Source organism: Oncorhynchus mykiss, chromosome 7 (genome assembly GCF_057628025.1).
Source record: "Oncorhynchus mykiss isolate SJ-2025 chromosome 7, ASM5762802v1, whole genome shotgun sequence".
Taxonomy (NCBI): Eukaryota; Metazoa; Chordata; class Actinopteri; order Salmoniformes; family Salmonidae; genus Oncorhynchus; species Oncorhynchus mykiss.
In genome coordinates, this window is record NC_143028.1 from 35,099,532 (window position 1) to 35,116,373 (window position 16,842).

A 16,842-nucleotide genomic window follows, 5' to 3' on the forward strand; every position below is an offset into this window, starting at 1 on the left:
GAGAAAGCGCAACTAAATATAAGAGACTATTCAACCCGGTTAAGAGCAGACGGCTGTTAGATGTTTATTTGATAAACATATACTAAAACAAAACTAGAAATACATCATACAAACCAATGTAACAGTTAATTCCTGTGTTAGATTACCTGGGTGCAGATAGTATTAGTGATGCCATTTGGCAGGCTCAGTCAGTCTGGATAAAGTATTGCTTCCTTACAGTGTGTAGAAATAACAATCCACTCATAAGGAAAATACAAAACTATTTGCATGAAATTTAGGGGCATGTTATTAATACAAAAAAAATAAAAAATAATGACCATTAACTAATCTAAGTCTTGACATATATATATATATATATATATATATATATATATATAGATATCTCCCTGATGTAACATGGACAATAACAGAACACTCCACAACTCTAATGTATATACTACATTATATGAATTAATCTCACAAGTATTCAGAATAAAAAAAATACAAAAAAAGATTAACAGTGCTGACAATTCATTAAACCATGATGGGGTCATCTGTCTGGCAACAAACCTTGAGGTGTTGATGTGGAATAGCCATTAAGTGCTTGGTCCATCGATCTCAAACTAAACCTTGGTGAAATGGTGCCAGTTAAAAATGTGCTTCTTTAAAAAAATGTTAAAGCTACTTCTAGAATATTTCGAGAGATGTTTGGCCTCAGTGAATTTAACAATTCAGACATGTAAATCAGATTAATCGAAGGCTTGAAGTCACATGATTGCAAATACAGTACTTGCTTTGAAATACCCACACAAAATCTCTTTACTCCACAGTATTGCATTCAAGCAACAGCACAGATGTGGAATCTTAAATTATCCCCCCAAAAATTGCAGACAAACAATGAATGACAAAAAAAATAAAAATCAAAGTTTGAAATGGCCTTCAGTCATTGGTTGTGTTGAAGTGGTCCCCACCTCCTGTCCCTCACAGAGAAAGAGGAACCAGAGGGACTCCCCAGCCAGAGCCCCTGCTGCAGTTCTCGGTCCCCAGTTCAGCAAACTGGCGAAAACATTGGTCACAGCCCATTAAATAAGCCAGGAAAACATTTGGAGGAAGTGCAGTACAGCCATTAGACCATACAGGAGGTTTTCCTGTCTTTTCCAGGCTCCAAAGCTCTGACACCTCAACAGTCCTTACGTGGGTTTATTTTCTGTAATATATACTGATGGTGTATAGCTGCAAGTCTTTTGCTGAGATACTTTTCATCTGACGTGTGAGAGTCCCATGCACAGCCAGCCAGGGTTGCTCATCTCATGCAGACGGGTAGTTAGTTGAAAGGGGACAGGTCCAGGATGAACTCTCCGATGCCAATAAAGTACATGACCTGTGCGATGCCGAAGAGAGGAGCGATGACCAGCGCCCTGCAGCCTGCTCCCTTCAGGAAGGCAGAGGGACCCTCCTTACGCATGATCTTACTGCCATGAGACAGAGTAAATAAATCATCATTGCTTGAACTTCAGGAATGTGTGTAAATCAATTATTATAGAACTCACTGGTTGTGAAGTTGCAAAAAGATCTAAAAGGCAGGAAAATACAAGTATTAAAATAGTGATAAAAGACTGACTGTACCTGACACAGTCAACCACACCGTTGTAGCTCTCCTCACTGGCACCTTTGTTTAGAGATTGCAATCTCGTTTTCACAACTGGAATAAAGTGCGAGAACTTGTTATAGCAGGTACTACAGCAGTAAATCAAACACACATTCCACTAGCTTAATAAAAGTGTGTCACAAACAGAGAGATTACGAACTCACCATCACAAGGATTGACTGCCACAGCTGCGGTAGAGCCAGCCAGACAGCCAGAGAAGAAAGCCCAGTAGAAGGGTGCTGATTCATCTTGAGAGGGCTGGCCCAGCTGGTTGAGGTGGGCAAATAGTGGGAAGTAGACCATGGAGAAGGGGACATCTCTGAAACATAAAACAAGTATTTTACTGGTGGGGGTCAAAATCAAAAGTAGCAGTCGGTATCTGCAGCTGCATTAAGTACTGCAGTGCATCTCCTCCTCATGGACTGCACCAGATTTGCCAGTTCTTGCTGTGAGATGTTACCCCACTCTTCCACCAAGACACCTGCAAGTTCCCAGACATTTCTGGGGGGAATGGCCCTTGCCCTCACCCTCCGATCCAACAAGTCCCAGACTTGCTCAATGGGATTGAGATCTGGGCTCATCGATGGCCATGGCAGAACACTGACATTCCTGTCTTGCAGGAAATCACACACAGAATGCTGGAGGGTCATGTCGGGATGAGCCTGCAGGAAGGGTACCACATGAGGGAGGGGATGTCTTCACTGTAATACACAGTGTTGAGTTCGCCTGCAATGACAACAAGCTCAGTTCGATGATGCTGTGACAAACCGCCCCAGACCATGACGGACCCTCCACATCGATCCTGCTCCAGAGTACAGGCCTCGGTGTAATGCTCATTCCTTCAACGATAAACACAAATCCGACCATCACCCCTGGTGAGAGAAAACCGTGACTCGTCAGTGAAGAGCACTTTTTTCCAGTCCAGTGATGGTGGGTTTGTGCCCATAGGCAACGTTGTTGCCGGTGATGTCTGGTAAGGACCTGCCTTAAAACAAGCCTGCAAGCTCTCAGTCCAGCCTCTCTCAGCCTATTGCGGACAGTCTGAGCACTGATGGAGGGATTGTGCGTTCCTGGTGTAACTAGGGCAGTTGCCATCCTGTACCTGTCCCGCAGGTGTGATGTTCGGATGTACCGATCCCATGCAGTTATTACACGAGGTCTGCCACTGTGAGGACGATCAGCTGTCCACACCTGTCTTCCCGTCTTAGGTGTCTCACAGTACAGACATTGCAATTTATTGCCCTAACCACATCTGCAGTCCTCATGCCTCCTTGCGCATGCAAGGAGCATGCCTAAGGCACGTTCACGCAGATTACCAGGGACCCTGGGCATCTTTCTTTTGGTGGTTTTCAGAGTCAGTAGAAAGGCCTCTTTAGTGTCCTAAGTTTTCATAACTGTGACCTTAATTGCCTACCGTCTGTAAGCTGTTAGTGTCTTAACGACCATTCCACAGGTGCAAATTGTTTATGGTTCATTGAACAAGGATGGAAACCAGTGTTTAAATCCTTTACAATGAAGATCTGTGAAGTTATTTGGATTTTTAGAAATTATCTTTGAAAGACAGGGTTCTGAAAAAGGGACGTTTCTTATTTTGCTGAGTTGAGTTATAGATTTAAGTGATAATGCCAGAGAAGCCGGTGTTTGGAGTATAAATTGGCACAGTTGTTGTTAGGCCTGAGGCGAAGCCCCGAGACTGGCTGACAACGTTCTTATCCCTTGCTTGCTAGCTAGCCAACTACAGCTAACTTACGGTCAGGTCAAGCAAGCAGTGCAGCCAGAAGTTTATCAAGTTTATAAATTGTCTGCCTGGGCTGATGAGACAGTGGATTGCGCAGTCAGGTGGAAAAGAGTAAATAGGCATTTCAAAGTCAAAGATTTAACAGGTGGTAACTTGTTGGAATAGACACTTGCCGGAATGCGTTTTTAACCAAATGGCATCCAGGATTAGACCAACACGTACGTATACGCCCGTGCTTGCTTGCTTGCTTACAAACACACACACACATTACATAATACCGGTCAAAAGTTTTAGAACTAACTCATTCAAGGGGTTCTTTATTTGACCATTTTCTACATTGTAGAATAAGAGTGAAGACCTCAAAACTGTGAAATAACACATGGAATCATATAGTAACAAAAAAAAGTGTTAAAACAAATCAAAAAATATTTGGCTCTGACATTTTTGCACACTCTTGGCATTCGTTCAACCAGCTTCACCTGGAATGCTTTTCCAAAGGTCTTGAAGGAGTTCCCACATATGCTGAGCACTCGTTGGCTTTCCTTCACTCCGCGGTCCGACTCATTCCAAACCATCTCAATTTGGTTGAGGTTGGAGGATTGTGGAGGCCAGGCCATCTGATGCAGCACTCCATCACTCTTCTTCTTAATAAAATAGCCCTTACACTTGCCTGGAGGTGTGCTTGGTAATTGTCCTGTTGAAAAACAAATGATAGTCCCACAAAGCGCAAACCAGATGGGATGTCGTATCACTGCAGAATGCTGTGAAGGCTATGCTGGTTAAGTGTGCCTTGAATTCTAAATAAATCCCAATCAGTGTCACCAGCAAAGCATCCCCCCCAATACACATGCGGAGATCATCCCTTCACCCACACCGCGTCTCACAAAGACACAGCGGTTGGAACCAAAAACCGCTAATTTGGACTAATTTGACATTTCCAACGGCCTAATGTCCATTGCTCGTTTCTTGGCCCAAGCAAGTCTCTTCTTATTGGTGACCTTTCGTAGTGGTTTCTTTGCAGCAATTCAACCATGAAGGCCTGACTCACAGTCTCCTCTGAACAGTTGATGTTGAGATGTGTCTGTTACTTAAACACCCAAAGCATTTATTTGGGCTGCAATTTCCGAGGCTGGTAACTCTAACGAATTTATCCTCTGCAGCAGAGGTAACTCTGGGTCTTCCATTCCTTTGGCAGCCCTCATGAGAGCCAGTTTCATCATACCGCTTGAAAGGTTTTTGCTATTGCATTTGAAGAAACTTTCAAAGTTCTTGAAATTTTCTGGATTGACTGACCTTCATGTCTTAAAGTAATGATGGACTGTTGTTTCTCTTTGCTTATTTGAGTGGTTCTTGCCATAACATGGACTTGGTCTTTTACCAAATAGGGCTATCTTCTGTTTACCAGTCTTTAAACTTTTTCAGGCTTGTATTCTGAAAAATGAGGGAGGTTTTTGGATATAAAGAGAGACTATCGAACAAAAGGAAAATTGAGTGAATAAATGAATGTCTTCAGAGTGCAAACATATGAAGATCAAAGGTACGGGATTAATTTTCTCTATTTCTGACTTGTGTAACTCTTCTACTTGGCTGGTTACAGTTTGTGATGATTTGTCTGCTGGGCTATGATCTCAAATAATTGTAAGGTATGCTTTTGCGGTAAAGCATTTTTTAAATCTGACACAGTGGTTGGATTCACAAGAAGTTAATCTTTAAACCTAATAGTTGTATCTTTTCTGAATTGTTATAATGAGTATTTCTGTATTTGAATTTGGTGCTCTGCAATCTCACTGGATGTTGGCCAGGTGCATACCCTAGAGAAGTTAACAAGGCACACCTGCTAATTGAAATACATTCCAGGTGACTACCTCATGAAGCTAGTTGAGAGAATGCCAAGAACGTGCAAAGCTGTCAACAAGGCAAAGGGTGGCTATTTGAAGAATCTCAAATCTATTTTGATTTGTTTAACACTATTTTGGTTACTACATGATACCATGTGTTATTTCATAGTTGAGGTCTTCACTATTATTCTACAATGTAGAAAATAGTAAAAATAAAGAAAAACCCTTAAATGAGTAGGTGTTCTTAAACACACACACATATATAAAAGTTATATTCCTGTTTGTTTTCAAGCCCAGCGCCCCATAAAAAAAAAGAACTCACATGAGTCACATTCATGTGTAACAATCCCTTACATACCTTAAGGGAACATTTTGACATTCACCATATGGTTAGTGAGAAAGTCCATACTGCAAATGTACGGTCCCTTACTAGACGTCCAAATACGTTTGTAAAATTCGGTTTTAGAAAATAAGCACATTTTGGTCATTTTTCCGCTGTCCCGGTAAATCCCACAAGAGGGCATAAGCAATCATATTGCAAATGTACAAAACATTACAAATCACAACGTGGCCTTATCTCCTAAACGGAAAATATTTTGAAGCCAAAACTTGGTGAGCATAGGTTTGGCATAATGGGCAGTTGGCCCCGAACAAGATGGCTTCTAGGCCTCAACGGTTTTTGAGTTATGGCCATTTTTCTGGGAAAAAAGGTCCAAAATGAAAATAGAGCAATAATTTTTCCACTTCACGTCAAAGTCAAGGAGCCTCCGGTGTCAATAAAAAAAGAACCAGCCATTTATCTATCGTCATTTAAGAGAAATCGTACAATGTCAAATTGGTGATGTTGAAAAATATATATTTTTTTTTAAACAGTTACAGATCCAGCTGCAGGGTGTTCATACAAATCTTTTTAAAGTGTGCTGCGGAGCTCTGCGAGATTTCTGTGATTTTCTATGATTTTCTGAAATAACACACACTCACTAAACCCTCCGTAAATAACTCAGTTCTTAACATAAAGACTTAGGATTATGTAAAGGCATACCCCAATCAGGATGAGTTTATTTATAGCTTCCTGTGCCAACCGGAAGTGCCTTAAATGGTGTCATAGTGGCTGTTTTGAAGGGTTAAAATGGTCAGACCTTTTCAAAGCTTCATATGTGTGATTAGGCAACCCCCATGAACTGTAAATCAGTCATGATTCCCATATAATTTCAAAGAAAAACTAAATCACACACACACACAGCTTGGCAGGAGGGACCCATTGGGGTGCGTAGAGACATACAGTGCCTGCAATAGTTATCTTTGTTCGAGCTAAAAAAGAACCGTCAGACCTAGAGTTCTGAAACTTTAGAAACCTGTTCTAGACCTCAGGTCGATAGTGTGTGGTGAGTTACGTGGCTCTAGAAGGTTCTCGGACCGAGAAACAGCCTCGTACATTTGCAATAACTTCAATTCATTTTTGCATCACGAAAATTACGACATTTAGAAATGTCCCAGAGTCGCAAGACTAGGTGCATTGCGACCGCCTCGGCCCATATAGACGGACCCCAACATTTCTGTCCGATAGCTCATTCAAGGACCCCGTAGCAAGGCATGGAAATAAGTGGATTTTCAGCACCAATTAGGGTCTTGCTCGGGCACCAAATTACCTATCAAGCCGAAACTTGGGATTAGGGGTCGCCTCAGCTAGGCCTACACATAACATCAGAACTGGACCCGCAGCTAGAACGTAACTACGTGTTTTACGTTTTTATTATGGTTTGAACAGAAGGTGTTGTGAATTTTGGGCCAGCTCTGAAGTATGTGATAGTTGGCTACTAAACGAGTTGGAAAAAGTGGGTTTGGTGTCAGTTTGTATCAGTTTGGTGTCAGAATGATATCTAATTGACTGATGGACGGTGACTTGCTGGTGACTCTTGTCCATTTGCAATGTTTAAACAGTGAGGTACCATCACCAAAGTGACATTCTGAAATCAACCCTAACGAGCGATTGAGAGGAACCAGAATCACTGCCCAGCCATCCCGAGTTCATCGGGCCAGTCAATTTAGCATTTCTGCAGGATTTTTGAGCATGACAAATTTGTGATGGTACATGCCCATTGAAACATATTTCAAATACACGTGCATTTGGCCCCAAAAAGAGTGAATTTTGACTTTGACTTTTGACTTCCTATGAAATCTTATTGCAAATGAAGAAAACAAATGCCTTATGCACAAGTAAAAAAATAAATAAAATGTGACTAAAGTATGTTGGTACAGTTCTTACACGTGTAATTGAAAAAAAAAAAAAAACGAAAGAATTTCGAAAAAACTGTACAGAAAACAATTTTTTAAAGGATTTCTAGGTTTTTGAAAAAATGTTCACTTTTTCAAAATGTTGCTTTTGGATGTTGACTTGTGTTGCATTTGCAATATGAAAAACCACGGTGGAGCTCGCTCGCCACCTGTTGGATTTTCAAAGTGTTACACCTGGCATTTGCCATATGGCATTTGCAATCAACTTTGAACGAAACGACGCCGAATTGAGTGGTATTGGACACCGTGTATATGGTTTGTCCAGTGCCAATGACTTCCCATTCATTTTTGTCCATTTCAGGGGGGTGTTCCCTTACCTCATGAGGGTGGCCCAGAGGCCTTTGTAGAGGCCCGGGATGCCTTGAGTGCGGAGAAGTTCCCGGGCGATTTGGGTAGCAGACAGTGCACTGGTTGCTGTGCTGGGCCCCGCGTTGTAAGACCTGCTCAGCACCCTGGTGGCAGCCAGCTTAGTGGGTGACATCGAGGCTGGCTTTCTCTGCTGAGCCGCTGGGATGAAGAACAAAAATACATGAATATATTTGCATAAACTTCCAACATCAATCAAATCAGGAAAATACTGTGACCCCGCTTACCTAGCCTTCCTGCATCCTGAAGTTGAATCTTGAGCATTTCCATAGGAGTAGTAATGACAACCTGGCACATGCCCGCACCACAACCTGCCAACATCTCCTTAAACACTGTCAAACCCTTCCTGCAACAAAGAATCAGATTAGAAAGCATGCATGGGATTGGTCTCGTCAATGACTAGTTGGACACATTAGTATACATCTATTACACTACATCAGTCTTCCTCTCAATCTACTGTCTTTAAATGGCAGAAATGTAAACGGTCACTTACTCATTTTTGCTAAGATGCTGCCGGAAGAAGTCATTTGCGGCTAGTTTGATGGCCTTCTCAGGAGTGACCAGGGTCAGATTCACAGCAGCACCTGAAGACAAAACAATTGACCATTAGTCAAACCTTAAAAATCATCAAGAGCAAGTCAACACAATAAGCTACATTAAAACATGAGAAACATGAAGAAAGCAGAACATGAATAAAAGAAGAGACCAGAAAAGGGCATGCAGAGAGAGAATGGGAAATGAAAATTGAGAATGTGAAAAGTTAGGCTCGTCTAATGTAAGAAAGACCAACATTTCTTTAGAAAACTATGTGGGAAGAAGACTTTAGATTAAGGTGTAGGCTAGTCTACGTGCCAGTGGGGGATGGACAGACGAGAATGAAGGTAGCCTTAGCCACTACTACAATATACATTTTCCCCAAGAACACTGAATGTCAATGATCACAAGTGTTGGTGAATGAACAGAGAAAGTCAAAGGAGTCAACAGGAGAGGTGAGAATAAGTTGTATAAAGACATGAAGGAGCAAAATATTTCACAAATAGCACATTAAAAAAACAATGTTTGCCTAGTTGAAATAGAGCAGTGTAGTAAGAACCATTAAATGATTTGCCTCCAGCGTGGCTGCGCCATATCGGCTAGCCTCTCAATATCCCAGGGGGATCCACGTCTGTAATATGAAAAACACAGATGCAAAAAAAACAAGCATTCCTCACACAAATGGAGCCCCATAAAACGGGCTCCAGCCTCCTCTCCACAATAGACACTGTTGCCACTCATAAATGTGTTACATACAATATTCAGTTTCAGTAAGGCTATAGTAATGCATTTCACTGAACACTGATCATGTGATCAATTGAAAATGTGGCAATTTCCTTTTATAAGGATTGACGGAGAATACCATTTGTCATTCAATTAAAATTCAAATGAGCATGAAGTAACAAACAATTTGCATAACGAAGGATGCATATAAACATCACTACATTGTGGTGACAATCTATCAATTTTTAAGATCACATGTGAATATTGCTTTTTGTCTATCAGTAATGAGCAACTACTGCATTAATTGTGAACAGCAACTTGACAGCTTATACTTTAAGTGAATATATAATTCAATTCTCATCCGTTTGTTGCAATTTTACTAATAACCCCCCTGTTGACTAGGTATAGAACCACTACTATAAAACTAAGACTAAAAATGAAATTACTCTTACCTCTATACATGCCAAAGTATCCTTCTGATCTAACGGTTTTGACAAGGCAGTCCATCCTGAGAGAGAAAAGACATGTCAGAACGAGGGAAGTTTCTCACAACAACTAATTACTATGAATTATTTCACAAATAGTAGCATTTGTGACAAAAAGTTTAAAAGGAGACATCATCCAACAAATAACATGAAATACAAAGTATAGACATTTCTACCCATGTAGGTAAAACTGAACTAAGGAACATCAAGGGGCTTAAGGCTGGGAGTGGAGAAGACAGCTGAATGGGTGCACAGAGCAGAGGGAAATGTCATCTCCCCTCGCACATTCCTCAGGATTACTCAACGGGAAAGAATAGGACAATGGCGGGAGTCAGTCGTTACAGACACCGGATTCAAAACCTGGCATTAGTCTATGCTTTCACAATGGCAACCGGATTCTTTGAAGTACTGACCAAGATATCCCATTCGATATATTTAGTGCAGACCTGCTAACCTTGAAGAATTTACCAGTTGAGCACCTTTTAAGCCTAATAATGATGTTGGCAAAAAAGACTGCCTCAATAAGAATGGTGGGCTATAGACTTATGGGTAGTTGGTAATTGCCTGCTCTTCAGTAGCGAACAAGAAATATGTTTAAATGTCCAATCAGGGTTCTCCCTGGGATCTTCTGACAAAGTGGTGCAAATGTAGGCCCAAGGTCAGGAAGGAAAAACTCCAACTGTCATTTCCTGAAACCTTGAGTCTGAAACTATATCAAACATTGTATCCAAGTCTTGTGTATGATCCTAAATAAAAATTGTAGTCCCAATGACAATTTTTCTAGGTAAAATGTTGGGGTAGTGATTATTCTAAATAATAGGTGACGATGTGGATAGTCTAGTGAAAATGTAAACTGGCTTCTTAATTTTATTTCGGAGAAAAAATTCGGAATAATTAAACTACTGGATGCAATGTCGTACTCTAGTTTACTGTAGGCTATTTGGAATATGAAACAACTGAACTAGGCCTATATGAGCTTGTTGCAGATCTTTATCCCTGACCTCATCCATCAAGTTAGGTCCGACTACTAGGCTCCCATTCATTCAGCATGCCCTGTTGTCATTGGTGAACTGACTATTGTCACATCATTAGCAGCCTACTGTTGACATACAGCCATATCAAGAAGACAGATCAAGTACTGATTAATGAACATACTGTTTAGATTAGTGGACCTAACAACTTCCTTGAAGGACAGTATTAGCGGAAACAGCTCTCTCTACCATGTCTGTTTCCATCCATGCAGCGACGCGCACTAAACTACCGCAACCCTGCACGTTTCCTTGCTCGTCAATGCCCTCACACCCACTACCGTTGCGGAGATCAAAGCATGCGCGGGCAAGAAAGTATTCTCACTTAGTTAACTAAACTCTGTAGCTAACTACCTTCATCGTAATGACGCGTTAACTAAGGAGCCAACTACAAAATAGTGGTTGTGTTTGACTAACACCAACATTTACATTAGAATCATTTAGCAGACACTCTTATCCAGCGCGACTTACAGGAGGCGCAATTTAGGGTTAACTGTCTTGCTCAAGTACAGACAGATTTTTCACCTAGTGGGCTTGGGGATTGGAACCAGCAACCCTTTGGTTACTGGCCCAACGCTAAGCTACCTGCCGCCATCTGAACAAATGTTATATATTTGGTTAACAGATCGCACTCTATTTTTCCCCTCACACATAAGTGGTATCAATGGACAAAGTGGGGAGCTGCCATCCAGTTGGCAGAAGGACAATAGTACTACGACCACGGGACCGAGCGCTACAGATTTTTCCAACTCGCCCAAGTCGTTTGATTGGCTCATCTCCAACTTGAGACGGTTGAGTACCAGCTACTTTGAACTGTAATTGTGCAGGTTGGCAGGTCTGTTAGTGTCATCCTTCCACGCCTTTGAGTTTATTTTTTTTTAAATTATTATTAGTATTATTATCATCATCATCATCATCCAATAAACAATCTAGATTTAGCTATGCAGTCACACGGCATGACATGAGAAGGGAGGACAGAGTGAAGGACTCACATGTTTTTGTAGATCTGTTGGCCTTGCCTCTGGTTCTGTAGCCTGGTCTTTACCAGGTCAATGGGAAACACACAGGTAACCCCCACAATGCCAGCAATACCACCATTAATCAGTTTAGCGGGAAGGCTGGAAAAAACAGTTTAAGATTATGTTCAGATTGGCATATCACAGAACTTCAAAGCACTTGAAATAGATAAAATATAATGGATGCATGCCCTTATGAAAACTGTACTGTAACATCTAGACATCTATTGCACATACAGTATGAGATAGAGAAGCCTACAGTGACAGTACCTGATCTGCTGCTTGGTCATGGTATATTTGAGATAGGTAGCAGATGTAGAACGCAGATGTAGAACAGAGCTGTGAGATCTTAGCTAGTTGTAAGTAGATTGTAGTGGTCAGTAGATCAAGTGCTGATGAGCAGCTGAGTAGAGTTCTGGAGGGGAAGAGGCAGGGAGATTATATTTAGACTTTTAGTCTAGAGGACGAGGTACACAAACGCAACATTACCTCCCAAGAGAATTCTCTTCGGTTATAGTCACAGTCGTGTATATTCCCCCTCAAGATGATACCACGACGGCCCTCAAAGAACTACACTGGAGTTGATGCAAACTGGAAACCACATATCCTGAGGCCGCATTTATAGTAACTGGGGGTTTTAAAGCACATTTTAGGAAAACACTACCAAAGTTCTACCAACACATTGACTGTTGTACTCGTGCTGGTAAAACATTGGACCACTGCTACTCAACTTTTCGAAATGCCTACAAGGCCCTCCCCTGCCCTCCATTTGGCAAATCTGACCACGACTCCATTTTGCTCCTCCCTTCCTATAGGCAGAAAATCAAACAGGAAGTACCCATGCTAAAGTCTATTCAATGCTGGTCTGACCAATCGGAATCCATGCTTCAAAATTGTTTTGATCACATGAACTGGGATATGTTCTGGGTAGCCTCAATAATATTGACAAATACACAGATACGGTGACTGAGTTCATCAGGAAGTGTATAGGAGATGTTGTACCCACTGTGACTATTAAAATGTACTCAAACCAGAAACCGTGGATAGATGGCAGCATTCACACAAAACAGAAACCGCGAACAACTGCATTTAACCATGATTGAGAATATGGCCGAATACAAATAGTGTAGTTATTCCCTCCGTAAGGCAATCAAACAGGCAAAATGTCCCAATAGAGCCACAGAGGATGCAATCACCCTTTCCCATCTGGACAAGAGGAATACCTATGTAAGAATGCAGTTCATTGACTATAGCTCAGCATTCAACACCATAGTACCCTCTATTCTCATCATTCAGCTCGGGGCCCTGGGTCTGAACCCCGCCCTGTGCAACTGGATCCTGGACATCCTGACGGGCCATCCCCAGGTGGTGAAGGTAGGAAACAACACCTCCACTTCACTGATCCTCAACACAGGAGCCAGAAGGGTGCATGGTCAACAACAACGAGACAGCCTACAGGGAGGAGGTAGATGTCGTTCCCCCCCCCCCCAAAAACGTTTTTTTTTTCTAAATCCAAATGTCGAGTTTCTCTTTGGCATGTGATGAAACGGCTGGCGTAACAAATACTGCCCAATTTGCCATTTGTGTGTGTGGGATTACCGCTGAGTTTGACACAAGGGAGGAATCACTGTCTTTGGAAGCCATGCATGGCACCACCTGAGGGCTTGTTTGAGAAACTTGTCTTGGCTATGAGCAAATTTGAGCTACAGTTTGAAAAATTAAGTGGCCTTACTATAGATGGAGGGCCAGCCATGGTTGGCTCAAAAAAGAGGTTAACCACATTAGTGAAAAAAATGTATGAGTTGTCTCAGTCTTAATCTAAGTGATTTAATTGTATGCAACAGCATCATACATCAAGAAAGTCTGTGCGCACAGTCCCCGAAGCCGAACAATGTAACGGCATCTGTTGTGTCGACCATCAATTGTATCAAAAGCAAAGGGCTGAATAACCGCCAATTTAAGGAGCTATTGAGTGATCTTGAATCGGAGTATGGTGATCTGGTTTGCCGGTGTGATGGTTGAGCCGTGGAAATATGCTCGCGCGGTTTTACAGACTGAAGGATGAAGTAAACAATTAATAGAGATGAAGGGGAAACCTGTCGCGGAACAAGTGGATGTGTGATTTGGCCTTCATGGTGGACATAACCAAGTATCTGTCTGACTTGAACGTCAAGCTCAAAAGGGCTGAACCAGCTTCTCAGCGATCTGCTGTCAAACGTGAAATCGTACGAAATTAAAGCTGTGGCAAGTCCAACTAGAAAGGGGTAACACAGTGCATTTTCCTACTCCGCAAGGACAAGAGCCTGAGATTACTTGGGAATATGCCGGTGAGTGTGGAAAGCTCGCAAAGGCATTTTGTGAGCAGTTTAAGGATGTAAAAAGTAAACAACTGGAGTTGAACATATTTCCAACCCCGTTTAACGTCGAACCAGCGGATCAGGTACAATCTCCCTCTCCTACAAAATGTACATTAGTGCAGAGCATTTTTCTGTTCTGAGGAGACATGCACTTAAATTCGCATCGGTCTTCGGGACGACCTACTGCTGTGAGCAGTTATTTTCCAATCTGACAAAGACTTGATTCTGCTCAAGACTGACTGACTGACACAAACCTGGAAAACCAGCTGCCAGTAGCATCATCTTCACTGCCAGCTGACATCAAATGCCTTGTCAAAGATAAGCTGTTTCAGCCATCGCATTAGAGGCGAGTTTGAACAAGCAATCATAATAACATTATGTACAATACTAATATCTATTTAAATAGGACTATCACTTTTCTAAATACTCAAGGACACAAGAAACATAAGTCATATTTAAAACTATGTAACCAATGTCCGTGATTAAAGTCACATTAACACATGAATAAAACAGAAGATTGCCAATTGTAATAATATGGCCCCCAAATGAATTTCTAAATATCCAAATGGCCCTTGATGGCAAGAAGGTTCCCCACCCCTGGGTTAGAGCGTTAGGCCAGTTATTGAAATTTGCTAGATCGAATCCCCGAGTTGACATGGTAAAAATCTGTCGTTCTGCCCCTGAACAAGGCAGTGAACCCACTGTTCCCCAGTAGGCCGTCATTGTAAATACGAATTTGTTAACTGACTTGCCCTGTTAAATAAAAATTAAATAAATAAAGAGCACGCCTCGTTGCTCCCAGTTCAAGTAGTAATGTCCGAGTTTCCCACTTATTACGAACGCAATATTACAACCTGCTTGCTACTCTTGAGTAAAATGGGCATGTAGCTAGTAACGTTAAAAGGTTAGTGCTAATCAGTGTCCTTTGGATGTAGCTACCCCCAAAGGCATCCGTTTGCATGAATTGAAAGTGTTCTTGGCCCCGAGGCACCAGCTCAGTTGTTTAGTTAGCTAAGACACAGTCCGTGTCAGTATGTGAACAAGATTCAGCTCCTGTCTAACTTGTGTATTCATCCATTATATTTTCTATAAGCAACCTTATTCAATAACATTCATATGCGTTATTAACATTAGCTAAATCAGTAAATGAGGCAATGTTAACATTACCAAGGCCAGGATAACGTATGATGACTAACTTATCGCTTGCTAGCAACCGTTAGTTAGCTTGTATTTATCTGGAAATGGCCAATTCAATAACTTCGCTAGCTATAGCTAACGTTGCTGAAACATTACTGATCAAGTGTATCTATAGCAACAACTCGTACTCAAATCTCTGACATGTCATTTAATAGCACTAGCGTGAGCTATTTGATGACGGGCAAGCTCGTTGGCTAACTTCTAACTAGCCGCTGCATTTCCTCTTCCAATAATGCATTGCTAGGAAAAAGAGCCACGATGACATAGCAATTGTAAATACAATGGTGATACATTAATATTGATATTTGCCAACGTTCGATAATGATACTCACCTAAAATAAATGTGAGATGAGATCTTTCGTTCTTGTACTTGAAAGTATCGTCAGCCTCGTAGTCTTGTAATTTACCGAACGCGAGACAATGGAAAATTCCATTCATTCATGTGAAGGAGGGGCCAAATCGTCAAACCTGGAGTTCCAATCCATCCAATCGTGGTTTGTAGATTTACATATTGACGGTTCATTGGTCCTTTTAGTTGTAGAAGAGCGTGTGGTGGGCGGTAGCATGCGCGCTACATTAGAATATGGTCAAGTCCAACCCAGTATCTAATTAATTAGTACCCCAAAACATTGTGCTTATTTGTACATAGTTAATGAGAGGCTGGGTTGCAACCAATAAACTGAATAAAAAGCCTTTTAATTAGATATTTGATGGCGTAGCTAGTTTATTTATGGTCTGTGTGTCCCATAGAAATATGATTACATATCTACACGGGTGTCTGCACATTTTAAACTAAACTGTAATTCTCATTTTGCTGTCTGTATACAAATTGTGTAAATGTCAATATGCAAATCTAGTTAATAAAGTTGAGTTAATGGAGATAAATAACAAAAACATGTTAACTGTGGAGGCTTTGCCTTTCGTTTTTGCACAATTTAAGGCAGTTCCCACGAGAATGAAAATCAACCATCCACAATGTATACCAATTTACTTCTGACATGTGAATCTACTATATATTTGACTGTCTCACAGTATATGATCACACATTTTAGTACTTGCTTTTCTATGTCAACATACAATAATGCTTATGTCAATGTTATAGAGAAAAAAAGCTTGAGCAAATAACGGGATGCACGTAGCTAGCTATAAGTGCAATTTCTTCCCAATTCCCCTCTATATTTTTAATGCAGTTGAATTCTGGGTACATACCACACTGTTGAAATTTGAACCACAGACAGATTCCCATTCTATGTTTGATTTTAATAAATAGTTTAGGATCAGAAGGAGCGAGCTGCAAAGCGAGTGACTTGCTCCTTCCGTTAGCCTTGCCCCTGTCCAATGGATGGAGTAGGACAGACGCAGCAACATAATTCACCAAAGACCTGGACAAAAAAAGGTTTAAGAATGCCTCAAGACATGGTAAATGTTATGTACCTATTTCGTTTTGTTTCTAAATAGAGAGCATATGCCAGTCCTGGCTGTCTCATGTTAATTGTATATGATTGTCATCAGAAGACACAGCAGAAGACATAGACCTCACCGGAACAGGTGACCATATTGCAGCTAATGGTGGGGGAGTATTTCCCTAAATAGAGCTTTACCCTGGGGCATCTGACCCTAACACAGCGTTTCTCCACC

At 41.3% G+C, this 16,842-nt stretch overlaps 1 protein-coding gene across 3 annotated transcripts; it reads right to left on the minus strand.

Annotated features, from left to right (window-relative positions):
- Positions 1-39: 39 nt before the first annotated feature.
- On the minus strand, positions 40-16,541 carry LOC110527759 (solute carrier family 25 member 55a). 3 transcript variants are annotated; one of them, XM_090240799.1, is made up of 11 exons: positions 15,537-16,541; positions 11,921-12,065; positions 11,627-11,752; positions 9,574-9,629; positions 8,958-9,029; positions 8,358-8,448; positions 8,092-8,210; positions 7,816-8,005; positions 1,792-1,946; positions 1,606-1,681; positions 40-1,451 (listed from the first exon to the last, which is right to left on the minus strand). In XM_090240799.1, the coding sequence occupies exons 7-11, from the start codon at positions 8,183-8,185 to the stop codon at positions 1,304-1,306; spliced, it is 663 nt and encodes a 220-aa protein (XP_090096925.1). In that variant the 5' UTR covers positions 8,186-8,210; positions 8,358-8,448; positions 8,958-9,029; positions 9,574-9,629; positions 11,627-11,752; positions 11,921-12,065; positions 15,537-16,541; the 3' UTR covers positions 40-1,303. The 3 variants fall into 3 exon arrangements, with proteins under 3 accessions (XP_090096925.1, XP_090096926.1, XP_021464930.1); XM_090240800.1 differs by having other exon boundaries at positions 8,973-9,029; positions 15,537-15,647; XM_021609255.3 differs by lacking the exon at positions 8,958-9,029 and having other exon boundaries at positions 15,537-15,675.
- Between the last annotated feature and the right edge of the window lie 301 nt (positions 16,542-16,842).

What these genes read in the sequence shown, in the direction of transcription:
- LOC110527759 (XM_021609255.3), bottom strand. Translation starts at nt 11,940, where the DNA reads ATGACCAAGCAGCAGATCAG. An exon ending in GGCAGTCAATCCTTGTGATG is followed by an intron (nt 1,682 to 1,791) that starts GTGAGTTCGTAA and finishes ACTTTATTCCAG; the next exon opens with TTGTGAAAACGAGATTGCAA. An exon ending in GGTGTGGTTGACTGTGTCAG is followed by an intron (nt 1,452 to 1,605) that starts GTACAGTCAGTC and finishes GTCTCATGGCAG; the next exon opens with TAAGATCATGCGTAAGGAGG.